Here is a 22,165-nt window from a genome sequence, read left to right as displayed (position 1 = left end):
TTGATACATTTTGACCCCTCCAGTGATTAAAATCACATCGTTTATTGTTATTCATTTTTATATTGTGAAAAGTTATATGTTTATCGTGATTCATGGGTAATAAAATTATATGCAGTTGGAAGGAGTGCGGGAGGGAAACACCTACTACACCCCCGCGTGGATGACATTTGATTGTGTTCACCCACTAACATGGCATAAGCATCAGTCTTTCACTTATACTTGCGGTTTGCGGACGTATGAAAGTTGATTGTTAGACCGTGAGCGTGCTTAGTTTTTTTGATAGAAATAAATTATTTAGAAAAAATGAAAACCATTGCGATTTAAACGTTGGACATTTCACAGTTAAACTTCTATATTTATATATCTTCTTATTGCTATAAACTATAATACCTATGTACATATTATAATGTATTGATCTCAAATAGCAAAAGGAAAATATACATATTTATTTTATCAATATTGTTGTCGGTTGTAAAATTGGTACATTTCAATTTATTTTTACACTATTTCAGTTGGTTAAAATGGAAGTTTAATAATATACAAACGTTTGCTGTGTTGGTTATTCTTGTATACAAGTATTAAAAAAGGTCTGTACTCAAGTTCATATAATGTAAAAATATGGTTATTTTGTCTTGCCGATGATTGTACGTGATCGTTTCATTGACATTTAATAATATTTAATGCACCTATAAATATAATTTAATAACATGTTCATCGTAATTAAATAATATCAGTTAAATAGTAGTTGATAGTTATTATTTTGTTGATATTATGTCATTAAATTGTAATTCATTAATTCGTTCTTTAGACGATATTATTTTGTCATGAAATTTCTTACTTAAAATGTATTTGGACTAGATAAAGTTACTGAACGTTACTATTATCTGAATACTTGTTTGAACAGTCGGAGCGGCTACGTTTAAAGTAGATACTCTTTATTACATTTTCCTTATCAGACTTTTAAAGTCTAATACTCTAATTGATTATTTGAATATATTTTATTATATCAATATATAGTCTATTTGATTATTAAAATGTAATGTTGTGTATACTGTTAACTGTTAAGCTTGGTGTAGTATTTGGTGTTACTCAGTATAGTGACTGTCAAATTGTAAAATGTTAAAGCTGTTTAGTTATTCGTACGTGCTAGTGAGTAATGCAATATTTTTTAGTTATAAATATTAAATTACAATTTACATTGTATTAGGGCAATAGTTTTTTTAAACACTTAATTTTAACTCACATCAATACTAACAATTTTAATTGCTTAGGTAGTACTTAATATATTACTTAACATAAATATATAATATATAATATTGCTTAAAATTTAAAACAATTCGGAAGTGTAAAATTTTTTACTTAATGTTTTTTTTGTCTGGAGCTGACTCATTGGCTTATTTTTTTATACAATATTGTTATCAGGAATTTAGGATATTATTCATGTTTGAAGTTATAAATGCAACAAATAGTTAGTATATTAGTTAGTATAGTATTCCATTTACTCAAATATTTTGATTATCAGGTTATACATATTTTAATGTGTTTTTAATCGAATTTTAAAATTAATTAATCTATAAAATATATATCTTCAAATAACATGTCTTTGTATAGAATATATATTTTATAATTTAATACTAATAAGTATTATATACTAAACGATAGATAGCTTAGACGATATTTATTTTTTCATGTCTTACTACAACTGTTAAAATATTAAATTTTAGTATACATAATATATCTAATTACATCAAGTGTTCTGAATATGATAAAGAGGTTACATGTCATAGCCAGCTGTGAATTCAGTGGTTCTTATAATTTCTATTATCACTATTAAATCTAGAAAAATAACTAAAAATATTAATATATACATTTTTACATTTGACATTTAAATTCGATTTTCATCTAACTCATATCATGTGAAAAACAAATAATTTTAGTATAATCCGTTTCAATCGCTTGATAACGCCGAGTAATTAAGATTTATTAAAATAAATTAACGTTTTAATGATATAATTATTTTTACAAGATAAATCATTATAGGATTATATTTGTACTGAAATATTTTGTTTTTTAAATATTCTGGTTGAATTTTACTTAAATAATAATTTACTGTCTAGTTTAGCTTAGTGGAATTATAGAAAAATTTTATTTTATAGTACCTACATATTAACTGTATAATTAATAGGTGATTAGATTTAGCCAACAATGTTTTTTTACATAAACCTACAAATATTTTAATACCTAACATGAATTACTATAATTTTAGTATAATGAATGTAATAGAACTTTGAAATATTTTTATGAATCGTTGATTGCGTGGATCTATATTCAATGCGATGCAGCTCTCGTGTATAGCGATTGTCACATTTCACTAAACAGGTGTTACCAACGTTAATTAGTCATCCGAGCAGTATATATTGTTGTATAAACACACATCATTTAAAAAAAAATGTATACCGAGGTGATGAAAATATTCAATTTTGAATATATCAGTATGATTTTGTATCAGTTACCTATTAAAACAATGTTTTTTTTAGTACAAAATCGATTGAGCTAGGATATTTATTTTAAAATTACTAAATACTTTATTTTTTCATCCATATTTATAATTATTTTTACGAATGATGTGGGTTTGAAAAATATTATTCATTTTTATCAATCCAAAATATGAAAAATAGTTTTTAAATATTTTATTAAGGCCTTATGGGCAATACTTTTAAAAACATAATATTCATATCAAGATAAATATTTACATAAGATATATACGCACAATTAGCAGACTACTGACTAGTATCTAAATTGAAATGATTCATGCGAATTTATATTGTTTTAAATGTTTTATTAACCTTTAACTATTGTACATGAATATTTTATAATTTTACTATACCGGCTAATTTATGACAATCTGAGAGTTTTTAGAATTTTGAATACTTTACGATCAGGATTCACACATATAGTTCATTATCCACCCTGTATGAATATACTACATGTACACATACTATATTATGTAGTATACATTTTAAAATCATTGATTAATGGTCTAAAAGTAACATGTCTTAAATTATTCATTACTTTTTTATCGGTAATTTCATTATGACCTTGTTGGCTTAAAGTTTCAGATAGCGATTTATATGGTATTATGGTTGCAGGGACATTATGTTGGCAAAATGTAATTACTTACACGAAGCGTATTACGAACGACGCTATCCTGACATACAATGCACGTGTTTGGCCTTTAAAAATGATTTCCCCTACATATTATGTCCACGTGTTTATCTTACCTCTCAAAATGGTCCATAAAACGTCAAAATTACCTTATTAATTTTCTCATCAATTACTTAATATCAAATAAGATTTTTACTTTTTTGGTGTCGGGTAATTTTATCATTTACATCGTAAAATTTTAGTTAGTATAATTATATTTGTATGTAGTAGTGTGTGTGCTGATTTGGTTTTTATGAACAGACAAAATATAATGTTGTGCTAGCTTGTCTTCCTATCGTTCTTACCTCAGTGTGCAAAATATTATAATCCATGTCAAAAAAAGGGAATTCACTGGCTCCACAATCCAGTAGCCAAGGCATAGGTAAGAAAAATATAATAATATATATTTGTATTACTTATATATTACACATGTATAATATATATGACTATATGAGTACCTATAGTATATGCGTATATATGGACGATGCCCTGGTAAAAGAAAATAAATCAATATTTATAAATAAAAAAATTATACATTTATCACCGGTTAACCCAGCGTACAATTATCTACAAATCAAATGTGTAATAATATATTTATGTATACAAAATGACTTATTCCCATTTGCCCGGGCACCGTCCATAATACACCCATATGTATACATTTATTATTATTCTTTTCTAATTTTCTTTCTATTCGCTAATTTGCTACTTAATTTCATTGTTGTATGAAAATTAACAATAGCTTACCTATCTAATTAAAAACATTAAATATGGATATTTTATAAACTTATTAAACATGTATTAAATAAATTTCTATATTTATGTTATTATTATACCTAACATATAATTAAGACCATTGATTTTATTATATTATCATTATACAATGTTTTATAGTTAATACTTATATACAATATACATATTGAACTTTATACCAGAATAATGATAAAAGTATATTGCTTAAATATTTAAGAGTGCACAAAATCTAATTTAATTCAACACGTAATCATAAAAATCGCTTTTGTAGTTTTTAGACGTAGGTATATAGATAGTATGCATGTTCAAAATATATGCTTATTAATATAATAACACATCATTAAAATAAACAAAACATTATTCAGTAAAATAACTTGTCAAATGTCTACTAAATTAATAAAATTCAAAGAAAACTCTTATTTTACGATAATATTATATAGTTATTAGGAGGCATATTTACATCTAAAAATATCCCGGGTAATTAAATCAACTTAAACTGGTCGTATCTTTCTTATGTAAATAAATTCGTACCTATATAAAATTAAATTAACCTACAATGTTGAGTTTTATTATTTTTAGATGTCGAAAACTAACGTAAGCCTTTTTTAATGGTAGTGTGTGGTTCCCAGGATTATTTTAGTATATTATTGTATAAAATATAGTCATACTACTATAACACTCCCGTTTACGCTACCTATATATTTCTAATGTTCATACAATTTTCAGTATTTTCACACTCACACGCGTTCTATCACCCGAAAGTAAATAAACTACGATGTTTGTGTGGTGCGTTAAAAAAAAGTTTAAACGAATGCTTTCATAAACTCAAAATTCCAGTTATTTTTCCTTCGAGAAACGCTTTTTGTACGAAAAAATAAAACATTTTTATTTACATATTTATGTAAACATGAATATAAACTGTTCCACCGACTCTGTTTTCAAATATAAAAAAATCGTTTACGGAACAATTATGGACAGCGCTGCTGTGAGTCGAGTTTGTGGCAGATTACGATTTTATTTATCCGTGAACAATGTCCGGTGTAGTTAGTACTAAGCCCACACTATATATTTATCATTGTTGTTCGTTCAGTATTCTACCTATGGTTTATACCTATTTTGAACATCGAGCATGTAGCGAAAATGTAACTAGTTTTAATGTAACTTGTTACCCAATTTTCACTCCGCCTCGGTAGGTACAGTGTACGTTTTAAAAAAACTTCAACCACTATGTATCCCTGTGCACTGTACTTTTGTTCGAACTACAACAAAGACTGTTCACGGATAAATATAACCGTAGTGTGTGATCAACCTTACACCTTGTATAATAATATACATAATATAATTATGTAAATACTATATAGGAAATGCGGTTTCTGGACATACAGGCTGATGTTAATCCTCGAGTTTCCGGACATTTTTTCAGATCAGTACGGGTTCGAAGACGATGGACTTCCAGATACCGTCGATTGCCTGGGCGCAAGAGACAGCAGAACGATACACGTCAACAGCGTTCAGAACTTCAAGCACTGTTCGAACTGTATATCCACGGCCAAGTACAGTATACTGTCGTTCTTGCCCATATTCCTCTTCGAACAGTTCCGGCGTTATTCGAACTGCTTTTTTCTACTTATAGCGCTCTTACAGGTAAGTCGAAGTCTTATCTGCATACTGCGATTTCGTTTGAAGTATCCTAGTATGGTTCATATCATGAACTTATAGCCTATATAGTATACTTATGTGTAGTCGTGTATAGGTATATAATCATAATATAATATATAACATACGTTAAATGAAAGTTTTATTATCAAAAAAAAAAATAAAAAATGTCTGTATGTTTTGAATTATAACACAATTTTTAATTTCAATTAATTAGAAATATATCATTATTATTAATTATTATAATACTCGTTAGTCGTTTCTGTTGTGTTATCAATAATTTGGTTTTTGTGGTGAAAATTTAAATCAGGTATTTTATGCTAGAAAAATAACAACGAATAGTAGGTGTGCATTGATAACAAATCGTAATTTGAGTATATTTATATGTTTGAATGCAATACTGATATCTGCCTGGCGCCGGACGTATACCGTCGTCCGTCACACCCGAGCCTTTTATTGGGCGTCGCTGTTTCGGATTTATGTGTCACCGCCGGTCACTGCCGACGCGTTTGAACGATGAACTGATATACAATAAGGAAAACGTTTCCCAAGTGTATTTGACGTGTAATTTGCTAAAAGTATGATATTCTATGCACTCTTTGATATTAACTGACCTTACTGTCGAGGCCACTCGGCTGTAAATGTTAATGGCTTCGTGACCTTTGTATCGTGGTTCTGATTTATTATCACGGCTGGTGCCCGGGAATAGTTCATAAATTCGTTTCCAGTGAAATATTGTATATACATACATAATATATATGGAATGCGTATTGTACTGCTTATAATATACTATAGGTATTAGCCATTTGTGGTAGGGATGGTTTATCCATTTTACATTTTTACGAGTCGACCAAAAAATAAGGTTATTGTTGATGTTTTAAAAAATCTAGTGTCATAAAATAAGTATTTAAATTTTAAACTGATCAACATAATTATTTTAAACACTTTAAATATACCATATTTTTTTCAATTTTACTATTATGTTTATATACCTATCTACCTATCTACCTATCTTACAAGTTATTCAGTTACTAGAATTATATAATTATATAAAAAACATTTTAAATGTATGTGAAATTCGTTTATATTATATGCCATTATAATTTCGCTCACAAGGTATACCGTATTCACTATACATTATATACAGTATACAGTTTATTTACATAACCAATTATGAATATTGTTATTTGATGACTGTACCTACGTATTGATTGTTTCAATTTCAAATACATTTCCACAACGAAATCGACTATATGTGCATCGAGGGGCTTTGGGTGATATATACAAAACTTGACAATAATAATATATTATGGGAATATCATAGACAGAATATTTTATTATTATTTTTTAAAATTATTTATGTAGGGATATAAACTATTTGATACAACATTTTGAAAACGTATTCCGCGTATTTATGTTTTACATGTTAGTTTTTTTCTAAATCAAAAATATCTTTAGATGTGCTTATATTCTTTTAATCGTTTGTGGAGTAATCGAATAGGGATGAGAGATGGAGTTCCTCCATGTGTTCTCTCTATTTTTGATCCTGACTAATAATTTTTATTAGTCGTTACGTTATTCTTTAGGAAATTGTGTTTAATAAGATGTTCAACTTCAATTTGATGAATTTTACAACTTATTATATTATGATATTGCTTAACAGATGTGAAATATAATTTTAAAAAGGTGGGCAAGTGGGTGTCGCTCTGCTGTACAGTATGTTACAACTGGGTCACTGTAATATGGTGTTAAATTTGAATTCAATGATATAATATCATTGTATAAGAAAAACGATTCTGAGGGAAAACGGTCAGTCAGCCTATGATATTACTAAGTATATTTGATGATATTATTGTGAATAAAGTAATTTATATATTATAACCTATTTACGTGGAGCCTTGTTTTAAATTTTCTATGCTTTTTATTAGCTATAATAGTTGAACATTTTATACATTTTTTACTACAAAATAATTATTAAATTTTAAATTTGATAAATTTTGTCGAAATTTGAACTTAAAATGCTTATAAAAAAATTGAGTCTATACATTTTTAATATTTTTCAACTGCTATTGTAACAATATATCAGGAGCCTTGCATTCAATATTCACGCTTTTTTACCCAACAAATAACATTTTATTTATATTTATAGAAAAAAAAACTAAAAAAATTTAAAACTGACAATGTCCGTAAACAGCTCAAAAAAAGTCAAATTATTTTAAAAATTGTGCGGTACATTTAAAATGCTAATATAAACATTCGGTAAAATTTTTGTGTATCTACAGTTATTCGTTTTAAAATTACAACAAAATAACAAAATCGCCACATGAGAAATTGAGTGAATATCCAATATTGTAAAAATATGAACTTCAAATGCTCATAAAAATTTAATTTGATTTGCTTGTAGACATTTTTTTTTTTCGATAAATGTAGATAAACTTATGAGGAGTCTTGTATTACATTTTCTAATCTTAGATTTTAAAAGAAAGTTATTTATGTATTTTTAACTCAAAATAATTTGTAAATTTTCGTTATTTTTACGTATTCTGTCAATATTGGAACTTTAAATGCGTATAAAAAAAATTGTGACTATAAATTTTAAATGTTTTTCATTTTCCTTTGAAACAATGTACTAGGCGCCTTCTATTCAATTTTCAAGCTTTTTTAACCAACAAATAAAATTTTATTGATATTTATAGAAAATAAAAACCAAAAAAAAACGGAAACAGAAAATTTTCGTAAACAGCTCAAAATAAGTCAAAATATTTAAAAAATGTTATGGTGTATAGAAAATGCTAATATAAACATTCAGTCAAAATTTCATGTACCTACAGTCATTTTTTTTAGAGTTGCACCAAAATCCAAAATCGATTTTCCCAAAAACAGATTTTGCGTAAAAAATAAATATAGATTAAGATTTATTTTCTGAAATAAATTGATTTTTGCATTCACAGGTACAAATTAATAGTAAAAACCCTTAAATATATACTTGTATTACGTGTTCTTTTTAAAAATGTTGAGTAAATTTGAATGAATATATTATAATGTTAATTTTTTTTTTTTAAATAAACCGATTGTTAAGAACAAAATATCTTTAGATATACACATTTATTTAACCACAAATATTATTTCAATTACAGGTGTTAAATTGTTAATCATATATAAAGTTTATTATAGAAGATACATTATTCATGTTTATAATAACATATAACATGCTGTTGAGTTATATCAACCTAAATGTATGTAAATTAAATTAAATAGAAATTATAAGGGTTGTGCGATTTTCCTTTACTTTTAAATATTGTCGTAAAAGATTATTAATTATTCATCTATATTTAAAATAGGTATATCATTAAAATAAAATGGCTTAAATGTTAAACATTTTAACACACTTGAAATTATGACCTATACAGACTGTATATTATAACTAACCCAATTTTTATCGTAGCGCGAGCTAAGTAAAAAAAAAAAAACTGCACGACGATGTGTGTATATCGTATTGAAGTATATCGGAGCTGGAGTTGCCTATTTAAACTGTGTAAAATACAGGTAAATTTGTTATACGACATAACTAATTTTATAATGCATCAATTAACTACTAGTAAATTCCAAAACATCAGAAATATTGTGTAGAACGTGTTTTTGTAAAAATCATCAAAATCGTACGTTTAGAAATTAAGTGATAAATGAAAAGTGCGAACTTTTTAATAGAAACTTATATTAAATTCAGAACCATGGTAGCCGTCGTCGTCGTCGTTGCAATATCAGCGTTGCCAATATCTAGTCATCGGGGAAAATATTGTGAAATTACCGTACTATAATAGTATATTGTTTGGCAAGGGTGGGAAATTGCCTTTCCGCACGAGCCCCACATACTATTTTTTGTCACGCCTCTGCCTTCATTGATCACGGCAAAGGTAATGCAGGGATCTATGCAAAAACTAGACTATAATTTTATAGGGCAACAATATTTTATTTTTTATTTCATGAAAGAAACGATTTGGTTTTATTTATTTTAAGCGTGACGCATGGGGGTTATAATATGATTATAAGATGTAACCAATAGTTAATGTTTTTTAAAGATCGACGACCGTGGTATAGATCTTAGTGTCTGTTTGTGCAGGGTATACGCGCAGCACTTTTGGGGATTCCCACTTTACCACCCGCTGGACGGAAAAACGTCGCTTTCCAACACTTAAAACAATATTACCGTTCTTATAGATTATTGTGTAAATACTCAATATTTTCTCAGTATTTACACAAACTTCAGCTCAAGGGGTAGGTGACAAAAGGCCCACGCATAGGGCGGCACTTAAGCAGCACTTTAGTAAGAGGATTTCATTTTCAAAATACCGATAGTATAATATATTGTTTGGGTAAGAACAAATTTTGTGTTTTGTTGGAAGGTTTTTTACGATAATTCAGTTTTTAAGTGAGTTATAGCGTGTATAATAAATGTAAATTATAAATGCTCATAACGCACTTAAAAACTGAATTATTGTAAAACAACTTCCAACATAACACAGATAATGTTCTTAGCATCATGTTTCATAATAGGTCGATTCACTTAAATTTTTAAGCTAACGGTTAAAACTTGAATTTCTGAGCGTAAATTTTGTATGTTCCGCGTTTGTAAGACGGTGACAACACATGCGGGTGTGGCGTCCTCTTAAATGCACTATGCAGTATGCATTCGTTTCGTTTTTTTGTTATTTGCCGTCGTTTGTAGCTATCGTGTATATTAGTCGTTTGTAGCTAGCGTGTGTCGTGTTTGAATCATTACACAGCGGCCATTACACAAGCATAATCAAAAATCGAATATTTGGTTTAGGTGTAATGATCTTATTTCTAATAAATACAGATGGCCTCGTGGTGGGAAAGACGTGTATATATAATAATTCTAGAAAAACAAAACTAAAAATTGATAAAAATTGATATCACAACAAAAACCCTTCGTAAACTACGTGTAAAAATAGCTAAGTAAAAAAAATACAAGATCTTTAAGCACTATAAAGATGTGATATCATGAATAAATGCTAAGTATATTGAATTTAAGTAAACTTATTTTGTTTCAATAATTTATTTACTTGGCGAGGAATTATTTAGAATAGTATATAAATATTAATAATAATATTTTTAAAATAATAATAAGTTATATTTTAATAGTCCTTCGCCATTTAATTATTTTGTTCATCACCCTTTGTTTCTTTTAAGAAATAATTCCTCGTCAAGTAAATAAATTATTGAAACAAAATAAGTTTACTTAAATTCAATATACTTAGCATTTATTCATGATATCACATCTTTATAGTGCTTAAAGATATTATATTGTTTTTAATTAGCTATTTTTACACGTAGTTTACGAAGGGTTTTTGTTGTGATCATATCTATAAGTTACGAGAACGGAATGGTTGGGAATGTGTTTGTGTAAATAATAAGTACCTACCTAGTCGGAATAAAGGTTTGATATTCAACTTCTGTAACTTTTCTGGTGGCAAAGTGAATCTAAATCTAAATTCCCAGTAGTTTTAAATACAAGCTGTCTAGCGACAGAGAATCCGAACGGCTGCAAGATGGCCGACATCGTTATCGTTATCAGTTATCACCGATTTTATTATCTCTTTATTTTTAAAGTAATAAATTTCTTTCCCTTACCTATTTCCAACCAAGTTGTATATTATAAATCTGTTCAAGTCTAATATACTAATTGCAAGTCTATTATACTATAGTGACACTGAAGTATCTGATTAGTCTATCTCATTTTAATTATTCACCAGATAAAACTCAGTACATCCAGTACTTCTTACAATATTTGTGTTTGAGTTTTTACTAATCGTTATTTAATTGTATTTGTATTATAAATGCATTGTAATTCTATTATTATTTCTTTGATATGCTATTTGAATATGTATTGTAAAATTGTTTTATGGTGTTATAAGTATTTAATTAAATAAAAATTAACAAAATAAATGTCTATTTATTAACAAATAATTCAACATATTATAGATCTCTGATGGTCAGCATACAACAATTATAACTTGTTTGACAACTAAGTATTACTTACTAACTATTGTACATCCATTTCAATATTTCATTATAATATGAATTATAAAACATAGAATTATAATAACTATAATAAATTTTACGATATACTTTATGTACTTAAAAATTCTGAATTCATAACCTAAGATTTATAATCGGTGCTAACTCATAGATAATATAAGAAAAATCTTAAAAACTAATAATTATTAATTCACTGGAATATCAACGGGTTACCAACTTTAATATATATAATTACCCAATACCCAATTATTATTAATATTATTAATTTTATTAATCATGATTTTGATTAGAAAATGATAATAAAGTCGGTGATAGCTGATCATGATAACGATGTCGGCCATCTTGCAGCCATTCGGATTCCCTGTCGCTAGACGCTTATACATCGGAAAAAAACAAAAGAATTTAAGGAAAATCATTAATTTTTATGCTAAAGCAGTTTTCGACAAAATTGATTGTCTTATTTTGTTGTAATTAAAAAACGAATAACCATAAATACTTGACATTTTCACTGAATGTTTATATTAGCATTTTCTATACACGGTTTCATTTAAAAATATTTTTACTCTTTTTGAGCTATTTATAAACATTTAAAATGTAGTTTTTTTATATAAATATCATCAAACATTTTTTCGCTTGGTCAAAAAGCTTGTAAATTTAATACAAGGTTGCAATAAACTAAAGAAATGAATACTGGAATAAATTGTTATGATAGCAGTTTATAAATATTAATAATACTTAGGCATAATTTTACACGACACCTAATGTACAGCAGAGCCACTTCACACTTGCCAGTAAATGGCGGGCTTTTGATTAAATTTTCTTTTAGAATATCCATTTTCAAATTTGTACTTATACTAGGTACTATACTAACTATAGAATACAAGAAGACTAAAAACAAGACTTAATTGAAAAAAAAATTACCTACTTTAAGTGATATATCAATGACTATTAGTCCTTAGTATTTAGTCCAAAGAGCCAAACAAAAACTTAGTAAACAAGTATTTTTTTTTTATTTTATTACAGCAAATACCGGAAGTGTCTCCCACTGGTCGATTCACAACATTAGTACCATTATGTTTTATTCTTTTAGTCTCTGCACTTAAAGAAATTATTGAAGACTTTGTAAGTGTTTACGCATTATATCCATTGTAATCATAACTCCACAACTATTGTCATTACTGATTTTTTTTGTATGTATGTTTTATTAGAAAAGACATAGAGCAGACCGTGAAATCAACCATCGAAAAGTGGAAGTCTTAAATAACGGTATTTGGACGCCACAACGATGGGATCTCATAAACGTAGGCGACATTGTTAAAGTACAAAACAATACGTTCTTCCCCGCAGATCTTCTAATACTTTCTTCCAGGTATGTTTCATAATGTTCATTATGTGTGTGAAAGCAAACACATATTATAGTTCACTGGTTCACTAGTTATTGTATTATTTTTATTTCTAGCGAACCACAAAGTATGTGTTATATTGAAACAATGAACCTAGATGGGGAAACAAATCTCAAAATACGACAAGGTCTTCCAGAAACGTCACGTTATGTCGATGCAAATGATCTCATGCGCTTTAAAGGGGTAATTGAGTGTGAGCTTCCAAACCGGTTGATCTACGATTTTGCTGGCAGCTTAAAATTGGTAGATAGAGTGTGAGTATCACTTTTGTAGGTAATTTAGTATTCAGCATTGTAATAATTTTTATTTTCAGTCCATTGTCTTTGGGTCCCAACCATCTGCTGTTGCGAGGTGCTATGTTGCGTAACACCGCTTGGGTGTGTTGTGTAGTTATCTACACTGGCCATGAGACAAAGCTCATGATGAACCAGACTTCAGCTCCTCTAAAAAGGTCAACCGTAGACAAAATTGTTAACACACAGATTATAATGCTTTTCTTGTTGCTGTGTACATTGTGTTTGATAAGCGCGTTTTGCAATATTATTTGGACCAAACAGAAAGGATCAAAAGACTGGTATTTACAAGTAGATGGTAAGTAATATAACTTACTCCCGGTTTTCGTAAAATTTAAAATTATTTTTTCTGTATTTTTATTTTCAGATTTTGTTACATTCAAATTTGCATTTAATTTACTCACATTCTTTATATTATTTAACAATTTAATTCCCATTTCGTTGCAAGTGACTGTTGAGGTTGTACGCTTTATGCAAGTAAGTTGTATCATGAATACTTAATAGTCACTTAGTATTTTATATTTATAATTGTTTCTTAGGCACTGTTTATCAACAACGACATTGAAATGTATCACCAAGGAAGTAATACACCAGCTATGGCACGAACTTCAAATTTAAATGAAGAATTGGGCATGGTAATTTTGTGTTAAGCATTGTAAATAAACAATATAAGTTACATCACTTATTTTTTTTAGGTTAAATATATTTTTTCTGATAAGACTGGTACGTTAACAAGAAACGTTATGGAATTTAAACATTGTTCAATAGCCGGAGTCCTATACTTAGAAGGTTCACAAGATACCTTAATAAATGTATGTAAATGTTATTTTTCATTTATGCTGTTTAAATTGCTTTAAAATTTGATTTGTCTTTTATACAGAATTCAAAAAACCATCCAACACAAGATTATGTTTTAGAATTCTTAAGAATGATGTCTGTTTGTCATACGGTTATTCCGGAGAAAATTAAAGACTCAGATGAAATGTTATACCATGCGTCATCTCCAGGTTTTTAAATTGCTTATGTTGTTTATTAATGTATAGTTTTATATACATGTTTTTTTATTATTAGATGAGCAAGCATTGTTGAAAGGGTGTCAATTGTTTGGTTATGTGTTCCATACCCGCACTCCTAGAGCGGTCACTGTTTCAGCATTGGGCATCAACGAGGAATATGAAGTTTTGACTGTCATAGAGTTTACCAGTGCTAGAAAGCGGATGTCCGTCATTGTGCGTGCGCCGGATAAAAAGATTTATCTCTATTGTAAAGTAAGTTTATGGATAACTTCAACAATAAGTAGTTGATTTTAAATATTTAAACAAAATTGTTTTCAGGGTGCAGATACTGTTATTTTTGAACGGCTTTCAAGGGCGGGTGAAGAGTATAAAGAAATAACATTAAAGCATCTCGAAGAATTTGCAAATAATGGTTATCGTACATTGTGTTTTGCTTATGCCGAGCTTTCGGAGCACACTTACTCTGATTGGAATGAAGAATTTTTGAAAGCGGGTAATGTTCTTACAAATCGCGAGGGTGCTATTGATGAGGTGGCCAAATTAATTGAAGTAAATCTCATTCTGCTCGGGGCGACAGCCGTTGAAGACAAATTGCAAGATCAAGTCAGTTCATAGCAATTTAAATATTTGATTATTAGTGACTAATGAATATGTTCTGATAAAGGTACCAGAAACCATTGCAGCTCTGATTAAAGCGGATATCAATGTTTGGGTACTGACTGGAGATAAACAAGAAACTGCCATTAATATTGGATTCTCAACAAATCTGATTACACAAGGAACTCCTTTAATTATACTCAATGAGCCTACATTGGATGTTAGTGTACTATTCAGTCAGTGTTAAACCATAATAATGTATTGTTGTTTTAATTTAAAGGAACTTAGAGAATCGTTACGGCAGCACATGAGTGAGCGGGGACCAGCTGTAGGGAAGCCTGATAATCCTTTAACGTTAGTAATTGATGGCCAGTCATTGAAACATGCTCTATCCCATGATCTAAAAATGGATTTCTTAGAACTATGTATGAGTTGCAAGTCTGTTATATGCTGCCGTGTATCACCTATGCAAAAAGCAGAAGTATGTTTTAAATGTTAATTCCACAAAAGTATTGTAAATTTTTATTTTATTTTATCTTGAAACAGGTTGTAGAATTAGTAACGTTAAATACACATCAAGTGACATTAGCAATTGGTGATGGAGCAAATGATGTGGCAATGATCCAAAAAGCACATGTTGGTGTTGGTATATCGGGTGTTGAAGGATTACAGGCTGCTTGCGCATCTGATTATTCTATAGCCCAAGTATGAATTATAGTAGCTATAATTATATTTTGTTTTATTTTTTTATATTATCATTAAACAATAACATTAACAATTTATAGTTTAAGTTCCTGTTGAAATTATTGTTTGTCCACGGTGCTTGGAATTATAATAGAATGTCAAAGTTGATTTTGTATAGTTTCTACAAAAATATTTGCTTGTACATCATTGAACTGTGGTTTGCAATTTATTCCGGTTGGTCCGGTCAAATCATTTTTGAAAGGTGGACAATTGGACTGTATAATGTCGTAAGTGTTTTTAAAATTTAAAGCGTAATTGAAAATGTTTATTTAAAATTTCTCATTTAATTTTGTTCATAGCTATTTACTGCTGCTCCGCCCTTGGTAATTGGTATATTTGACATTGTGTGCACTGCAAACACAAGGCTCAAGTTTCCTCAGCTCTATTCACAGACTTTAGACACATTTAACGTACGGATATTTTGGATATGGGTGTTTAACGCTATACTTCACTCGTTTCTGTTATTCTGGATCTGTATGTTTGCATTGAAACATGAAGTTGTCTGGTCTAATGGAAAAGAAGGCGGTTACTTACTCATGGGAAATTTTATATACACAGTAAATGAAATTTCATTATTCCTGCAATACAGTAAAATGAACATTAAACATTGCATATTTTGTATTTTAGTATGTTGTCATTGTTGTGTGTCTCAAAGCTGGCCTTCACATACAGTCATGGTCTTATATTGTACATACTGCTATATGGGGTTCAATTGCTGCATGGTTCGTGTTTCTGGTCATCTACAGGTAAGAGTGTTGAAATATATTTAATTATTGAAAAAAAATATATTATTAATTATAATAATTGTTATTGTCACTAATATTGTGTATTATAAGCAAAGTATATTATTTCATATTAGTATGTATTAAGATATTAGGTTACTGCAGTTATTACACAAAAGGTGGTAACTTAAGCCTAATTGTTTAACAAAATGTTCGTACTCTAATTTAATAGATTTAATGGATATTTTTAATATTCTAAAAACAGTTTTAATACAACACTTAAATTGTAAAAATATCATTTTAATTATAATACTATTTTATATTTTTATATAATATATTTTTTAATAATATATTACACGTCTACACAGTACACATCTAACTGCAGTCCCCTTAATTATATTAAAATTAAAAAGTGTTTACTACTTTATTATTTCAAATATCATGTAGTATTTTGATTTTCAAATATGAATTCGCGTAGTTAATGTGAAATATTATTTATTGTATCATGATAATAATCGATTTTTGATATATTTTTCCAATACAATTATGTAAATTATATTTTATTTAATTACTTAAATTTCTATGATTAATACTTAGATTTTTTACCTTTATTTCAGTCACGTATGGCAGGTATTCCCTATTGGTTCTGTGTTTACTGGCATGGATGTCATGGTATTCACATCACCAATTTTCTGGATTTTGATGCTGTTTTCAGTAACTGTTGTCATGGGATTGGATTTAGCAGTTTTATCGTTAGTAAATTTGGTTTAAAATATGGCATTATACCCAATGTATACTTTATTTTTCAACTATTATTTTATTTTCAGAATTCAAACAACTACCAAAAAAACTCTGGTTCAAACATTAAGGGAAAACGAATTACGAAAACCAGAAACAAACAATGTTGTTAATCCGGGACATAGGTTTGTGTAAACTGTTATGGTACAAACATTTTTCGTGTTTTCGAAATAACCTTTGATGTACAGTTTATATTAGATGAATAAATTTTTATACCGTGTAAAAAGTGTCATTATTAATTAGTTAGTATTACATATTATTCAGGAATATTTTATGATAATGATTTTGTAGTAGATATATTGTGTTGTTGAACTATTGTATACAAGTTGAAATGTAAAATGATATTGGTTGAATGGTATCTTGTATACAATTTTAAATGTTATATTATATTGATTGAATGATATCTATAAAACCTATGGTGACATGCAATATCGTTTATTTTCTGTAGCACATAATATAATATGTAAATTATTCATTTGTTGTGTAAATGTTCTTAAGTGTAGTCACGTATGTTAATATGTGTGCACGTTATTTATTTATTGTTTCTAGAACAAACGAAAAGGCACGTCTCCTTGAGAACGTAAAAAATGTTTTCAATTTCAAATCTCGATTACAATCGACCACGGAAGTTGAAATGAACCGTAAGTGACAAAATACTGGGTGTTGTGACTTATTGTTTTTACGTTAGTTGGTTTCTGCACGCAGTTTTGTTTGTTCGATGATCCGGTTTGATAAATATCTAGTGGTGTTCGTTTATTGGTTAATTAAAATTATTTTTTAGATGGTTTTGCTTTTTCACAAGAAGAAGGAGGTGCTGTCAGTCAGTCAGATATGATACGCGTGTACAACACGTGCTCGCCAACTCCAGAAGTCGTATAAATGCGTGTGAACTGCCGCTAAACCACTGTTAGTAATAACTAATAATAATCTTAAACATATAATACCACGTGTCAAGCACTTAGTTTTACAATCTGTTAGCTGGTCACATATATTATTTTATTGTTAATTTCATTACTGTCGATATAACTTTTTGTTTTGATCTTTACTATTATTATTTTTATTATTATTATCATCATCATCATCATCTCATCATCATCATAAAAATTTTATTTGGATATTGTGCTCACCGTAATAATGCTATTTTTAATTTGTACATCAAAATATCTGGTACAAATCTCATGGATCAATTCCTTCACATTTGTTTACAGTTATTTATCGACTATTCAGTAGTCACTAAATAAATTAAAAACAAAGATGGCTATATACTACACTAGATACAGATAAGAAAATTAACTGCTAATTTATATGAGAAGAATTAAAAATCTTATAGCCAGAGGTATTCAAACTGTGTGTCAAGGGCGTCCTGGGGCGTCGCAAGAGTTGACAAAAGAGAGCTGCATCAAAGCACCGGAAACTAAAATTAATGTAGTTCATGTATAATTAATATAAAATAATATTATTTATAATCATTAATGCGGTTATAGAAACAATAACGAAAAACACACCACGCGACTATTTTAAGTATTATTTCTAGTACTAAAGTCACTGGTATTATCATCCATATTGTCCATATTGTATCCATTTTTCAAAATATTGTGAACACACAGAGAAGCAACAGGATGAAAAAGTTTGAATACCTCTGCTATGGGTACACATACTAGAAGTAGTTAATTAATAGTGTCCATCCACCATATTTTGACTTATAAATTGCATAATAATATATTTTATTCATATTTATTTTTCAATGTTTGTTTGATAATCAGCAATCATGAATATATGGGGAAAAGGATCATATTATATTTTGATGGCATTGTATTTTTATCTAGTGTAGTATCTACCCAGAAGTTTAAGGATAAGATATTAACATTTACAGAAAATCTAATTACTAGTTGTAACTAAGTTACCTAGTTACTAAGTTTTTTTCTGTAGGTACAATGTACATGGCAAATACAGTATCTAACTTGTAGATTGTAGATCTATTATATTAAATGGACTGCACACTTTTTCATATAAGTATCTCTAGAAAATATGTAAAGCTTTTTATTAGAGTGGACTTCAAAACTCAAGTGTAAACTATCGTAGAAAAATCTTAGTTTTTATGTTTTTAAAGCAATATCTAGTCAAACAATAATTAAGTTGAAATTAATGTTTATTTTATTTCTTAACTTATTATTTTGTGATATTTTGCCTAGCAATAGTTGAAGCTTGAGTCTTGAAAATGACTAACGTGTACAGATGTGCGGTCCATGATATAATAGGTTTTTGAGCATCATAATATTATATTATTATCACCATTCGTGTATAATATAATATCATTGATTATACATAGTAATATAGTATACTATGTATAATCAATGATAATATGTATTAAACAACACAGCTCAACCTTGTCCAATAATTGTCCAGTGGATATTGTTTTTATGCCCCATAGTTGCTTAGTTGCTTCCAAAAATATTAAAATATCATACATTTGCCAAAAATGTAATACACACAACACTTTTTAAGATTACTCAAAAATTCTTCCGTTCTCGGAGGCTGTGCTCATTCTTGAATTTTTCTAGTATTTTCTACAGTTGTGTCTATGTACTGCTCTATGAATAGGATGACAAGCCACCAGTTTATCGGGACGAATATTTTTGTTTGTATCAAAAAACAGATTTTTTTCTGGTCACTCTTCTGTTGATTATAATATTATATTCATAATTAATTATTGTCAGTTTCAATTTGATTTAATCTTCATTATTATTATTATTATTGTTTTCAATAAACTCGTCGACCTTTAAAACCTCAGACAGCCTGAAACGAATCGTACAAAATTCGCTAATCGACACTTGACCCTGTGGGTGGGGGGATTTAGAGTAGTAGTAGAGTTGTTGTCGTACATGGAACCATATTATTATCTCCTCCGACTCCCGAGAGATACGCGAGGAGTGCTCGTTCGGTCTGCTAATCGTAATTTTCTCACGGCATGGAAGAGCGCACAATCCATCATCGTAAAGTCGGAAACCGTGCCTCAGTGTCGTCGCCAACTGTCTGACATAGACGCGAGCTCGTCACTTATCCCTTCTATAATGAGACTTGTCGATAATAATATTTTTATACTTGCCTATAACTATAATATGTTTATACCTATTTTGTTACACCTATTATTGTGCGTTTCCCGTATCCTATAGCGCACGTGTGTGTACAATACTTAGACATTCATAAGAATCGTACTTTCGTACCCACTAATTTATACTAAAAAAATAATGTTAAAATAATATGTTAATGTAAATATATACTGCCTACACATTTTATAATATAGGTAGGTAATATGTGTACAAATTTCGGGATTTGAACACGTCACATCGTACATAGAACGCCGCATGTCCTATAATATAATACACGGATTGTTACTCGAAGGCTCAGTTATGCATTTTATACATTTTAAACTATATAATCGTAATGAAGTCCGTTTTTCGTTTTGTCCTTGACCCTCTGTAACTGTACCATGCAAGTATCAAACAGGTAAACGATACCTAAGTATTGCAGACAGAGAGCACTCTACGACACGAATGCAAACGTATTATGTAGGTAAGACCTTGGTAGAAACGTTACAGAAAATTGTGCATCACCATTTACCATTTCGCAACGGACATAGTTATATTATATTTCAAATGTTCACATCAAACGCGAAATTTCTTTTGTTCGGTTGAGTGGATTATAGTGGGACATGCGCGTTTCGTCCAGTGTGCAGATATACATCAAGGTATCTACCTACCTAATAATATATTGTATTCTACACCTGTTGAATTAAGGAGGTAAACGATGACTTATAGGGCGCGTTCATTATTTTTTTTATTGTTTGTTTATTTTTTAACGTCAAATTGATTAAGCGATTACCTAATTATATATATTTACATACAAGGATATTATCGTATGATTCAATACCTATATGTTAATAAATGTGTTTTTATAAATTGTTAAACAACAATGTGATAGCTACTTTCACTAAACTGATCTGTGGAACCGTTAACGATTTAGTATGAAACACGAGTTTTATTTTCATCACAATATTGTTCATTGTATATTGTCATTTGTATATCTCGTGTGTTATCTGAAATATCAGGGCAATTTAATAGTTTTTTATAGCTATATTACCTATACATATAATATATATTTTTATTTTAATATTATAAAATATATTTACTTTATACCGTAGTACCTAACATATTATTATATATACAAAATGATGTTTTTTTAGATAAATATAATTGTCAATTGTCAAGTTGTGTTAAATTTGTCACAGTCTGTTAATTTTTCGCCCGCATCGTGCCAATAATATAATATGCTATATCATTGCTAACTCCCCAAAAAGTTAAAAAAAAAAAAAACTGTTTAACTGTAAAACCGTCAAACTGGTAAACTTGGATAAAAAAAAACAGATTTTATTTGTCATGCTTTAATTGCATGTTATAATATTTATACAAATATTCTCTCAAAGTCACAACATAATAAAATTAGGTAATTCAGTTAGAAACCTTAGTACTTAGTTGTAGCTACGTGTAATATAGGTAATCGTATTGTAACAGTTTATCTATATGACTATATAATATAGTAGATACATAGTAGGAGACAGGGGAATTTTGAAGTAAGTTTTTTTTTTTACTTTGATGAACTCTAACTCCCCCTCTTTCCATTATTAAATTCTTTCTTACGGCACAGTACACAGAGTGAAGTATCAGAGTTCGTATTTCATGCAATAGGTACAATTTTATAACTGGATAATCGGTCACCGACTAAAAAAACTTGTGTAAATTTGGGCAGTCACAAAAATGAAATATAAACTAAAAATTATGAAAGGTGTATTTAATAAATTTGATATATCCTTATAAAACTAATTATTGAGACCCTGGTTTCTTGTAACAAGGTAAGATAAC

General features: G+C 28.7%; 1 protein-coding gene across 9 annotated transcripts in view; it reads left to right on the top strand.

The window, feature by feature from the left end:
- Positions 1-21,446, top strand: part of LOC132937436 (probable phospholipid-transporting ATPase IA) — a 35,647-nt gene extending 14,201 nt beyond the window's left edge. For 2 of the 9 annotated variants that reach the window (XM_061004257.1, XM_061004254.1), the window contains 22 exons: positions 3,433-3,586; positions 5,381-5,601; positions 12,697-12,795; positions 12,882-13,042; positions 13,133-13,330; positions 13,390-13,667; positions 13,737-13,846; positions 13,909-14,004; positions 14,065-14,181; positions 14,250-14,376; positions 14,441-14,637; positions 14,704-14,988; positions 15,050-15,202; positions 15,263-15,463; positions 15,529-15,687; positions 15,768-15,953; positions 16,026-16,283; positions 16,354-16,472; positions 17,066-17,200; positions 17,276-17,371; positions 17,796-17,887; positions 18,028-21,446. In XM_061004257.1, coding sequence (XP_060860240.1) covers positions 3,535-3,586; positions 5,381-5,601; positions 12,697-12,795; positions 12,882-13,042; positions 13,133-13,330; positions 13,390-13,667; positions 13,737-13,846; positions 13,909-14,004; positions 14,065-14,181; positions 14,250-14,376; positions 14,441-14,637; positions 14,704-14,988; positions 15,050-15,202; positions 15,263-15,463; positions 15,529-15,687; positions 15,768-15,953; positions 16,026-16,283; positions 16,354-16,472; positions 17,066-17,200; positions 17,276-17,371; positions 17,796-17,887; positions 18,028-18,125 — 3,438 coding nt within the window. In that variant the 5' untranslated portion in view covers positions 3,433-3,534 and the 3' untranslated portion in view covers positions 18,126-21,446. Of the gene's footprint in view, positions 1-1,044; positions 1,150-3,432; positions 3,587-5,380; positions 5,602-12,696; positions 12,796-12,881; positions 13,043-13,132; positions 13,331-13,389; positions 13,668-13,736; positions 13,847-13,908; positions 14,005-14,064; positions 14,182-14,249; positions 14,377-14,440; positions 14,638-14,703; positions 14,989-15,049; positions 15,203-15,262; positions 15,464-15,528; positions 15,688-15,767; positions 15,954-16,025; positions 16,284-16,353; positions 16,473-17,065; positions 17,201-17,275; positions 17,372-17,795; positions 17,888-18,027 lie in introns of those variants that run through there. The other 7 variants (XM_061004255.1, XM_061004259.1, XM_061004261.1 and 4 more) reach the window with 7 other exon arrangements.
- The last annotated feature ends 719 nt before the right edge of the window (positions 21,447-22,165 follow it).

Source organism: Metopolophium dirhodum, chromosome 1, assembly GCF_019925205.1.
Source record: "Metopolophium dirhodum isolate CAU chromosome 1, ASM1992520v1, whole genome shotgun sequence".
In the NCBI taxonomy this organism is placed as follows: Eukaryota; Metazoa; Arthropoda; class Insecta; order Hemiptera; family Aphididae; genus Metopolophium; species Metopolophium dirhodum.
Note: the sequence above shows the minus strand (reverse complement) of the source record. Positions and strands in the feature narration are given on the sequence as shown.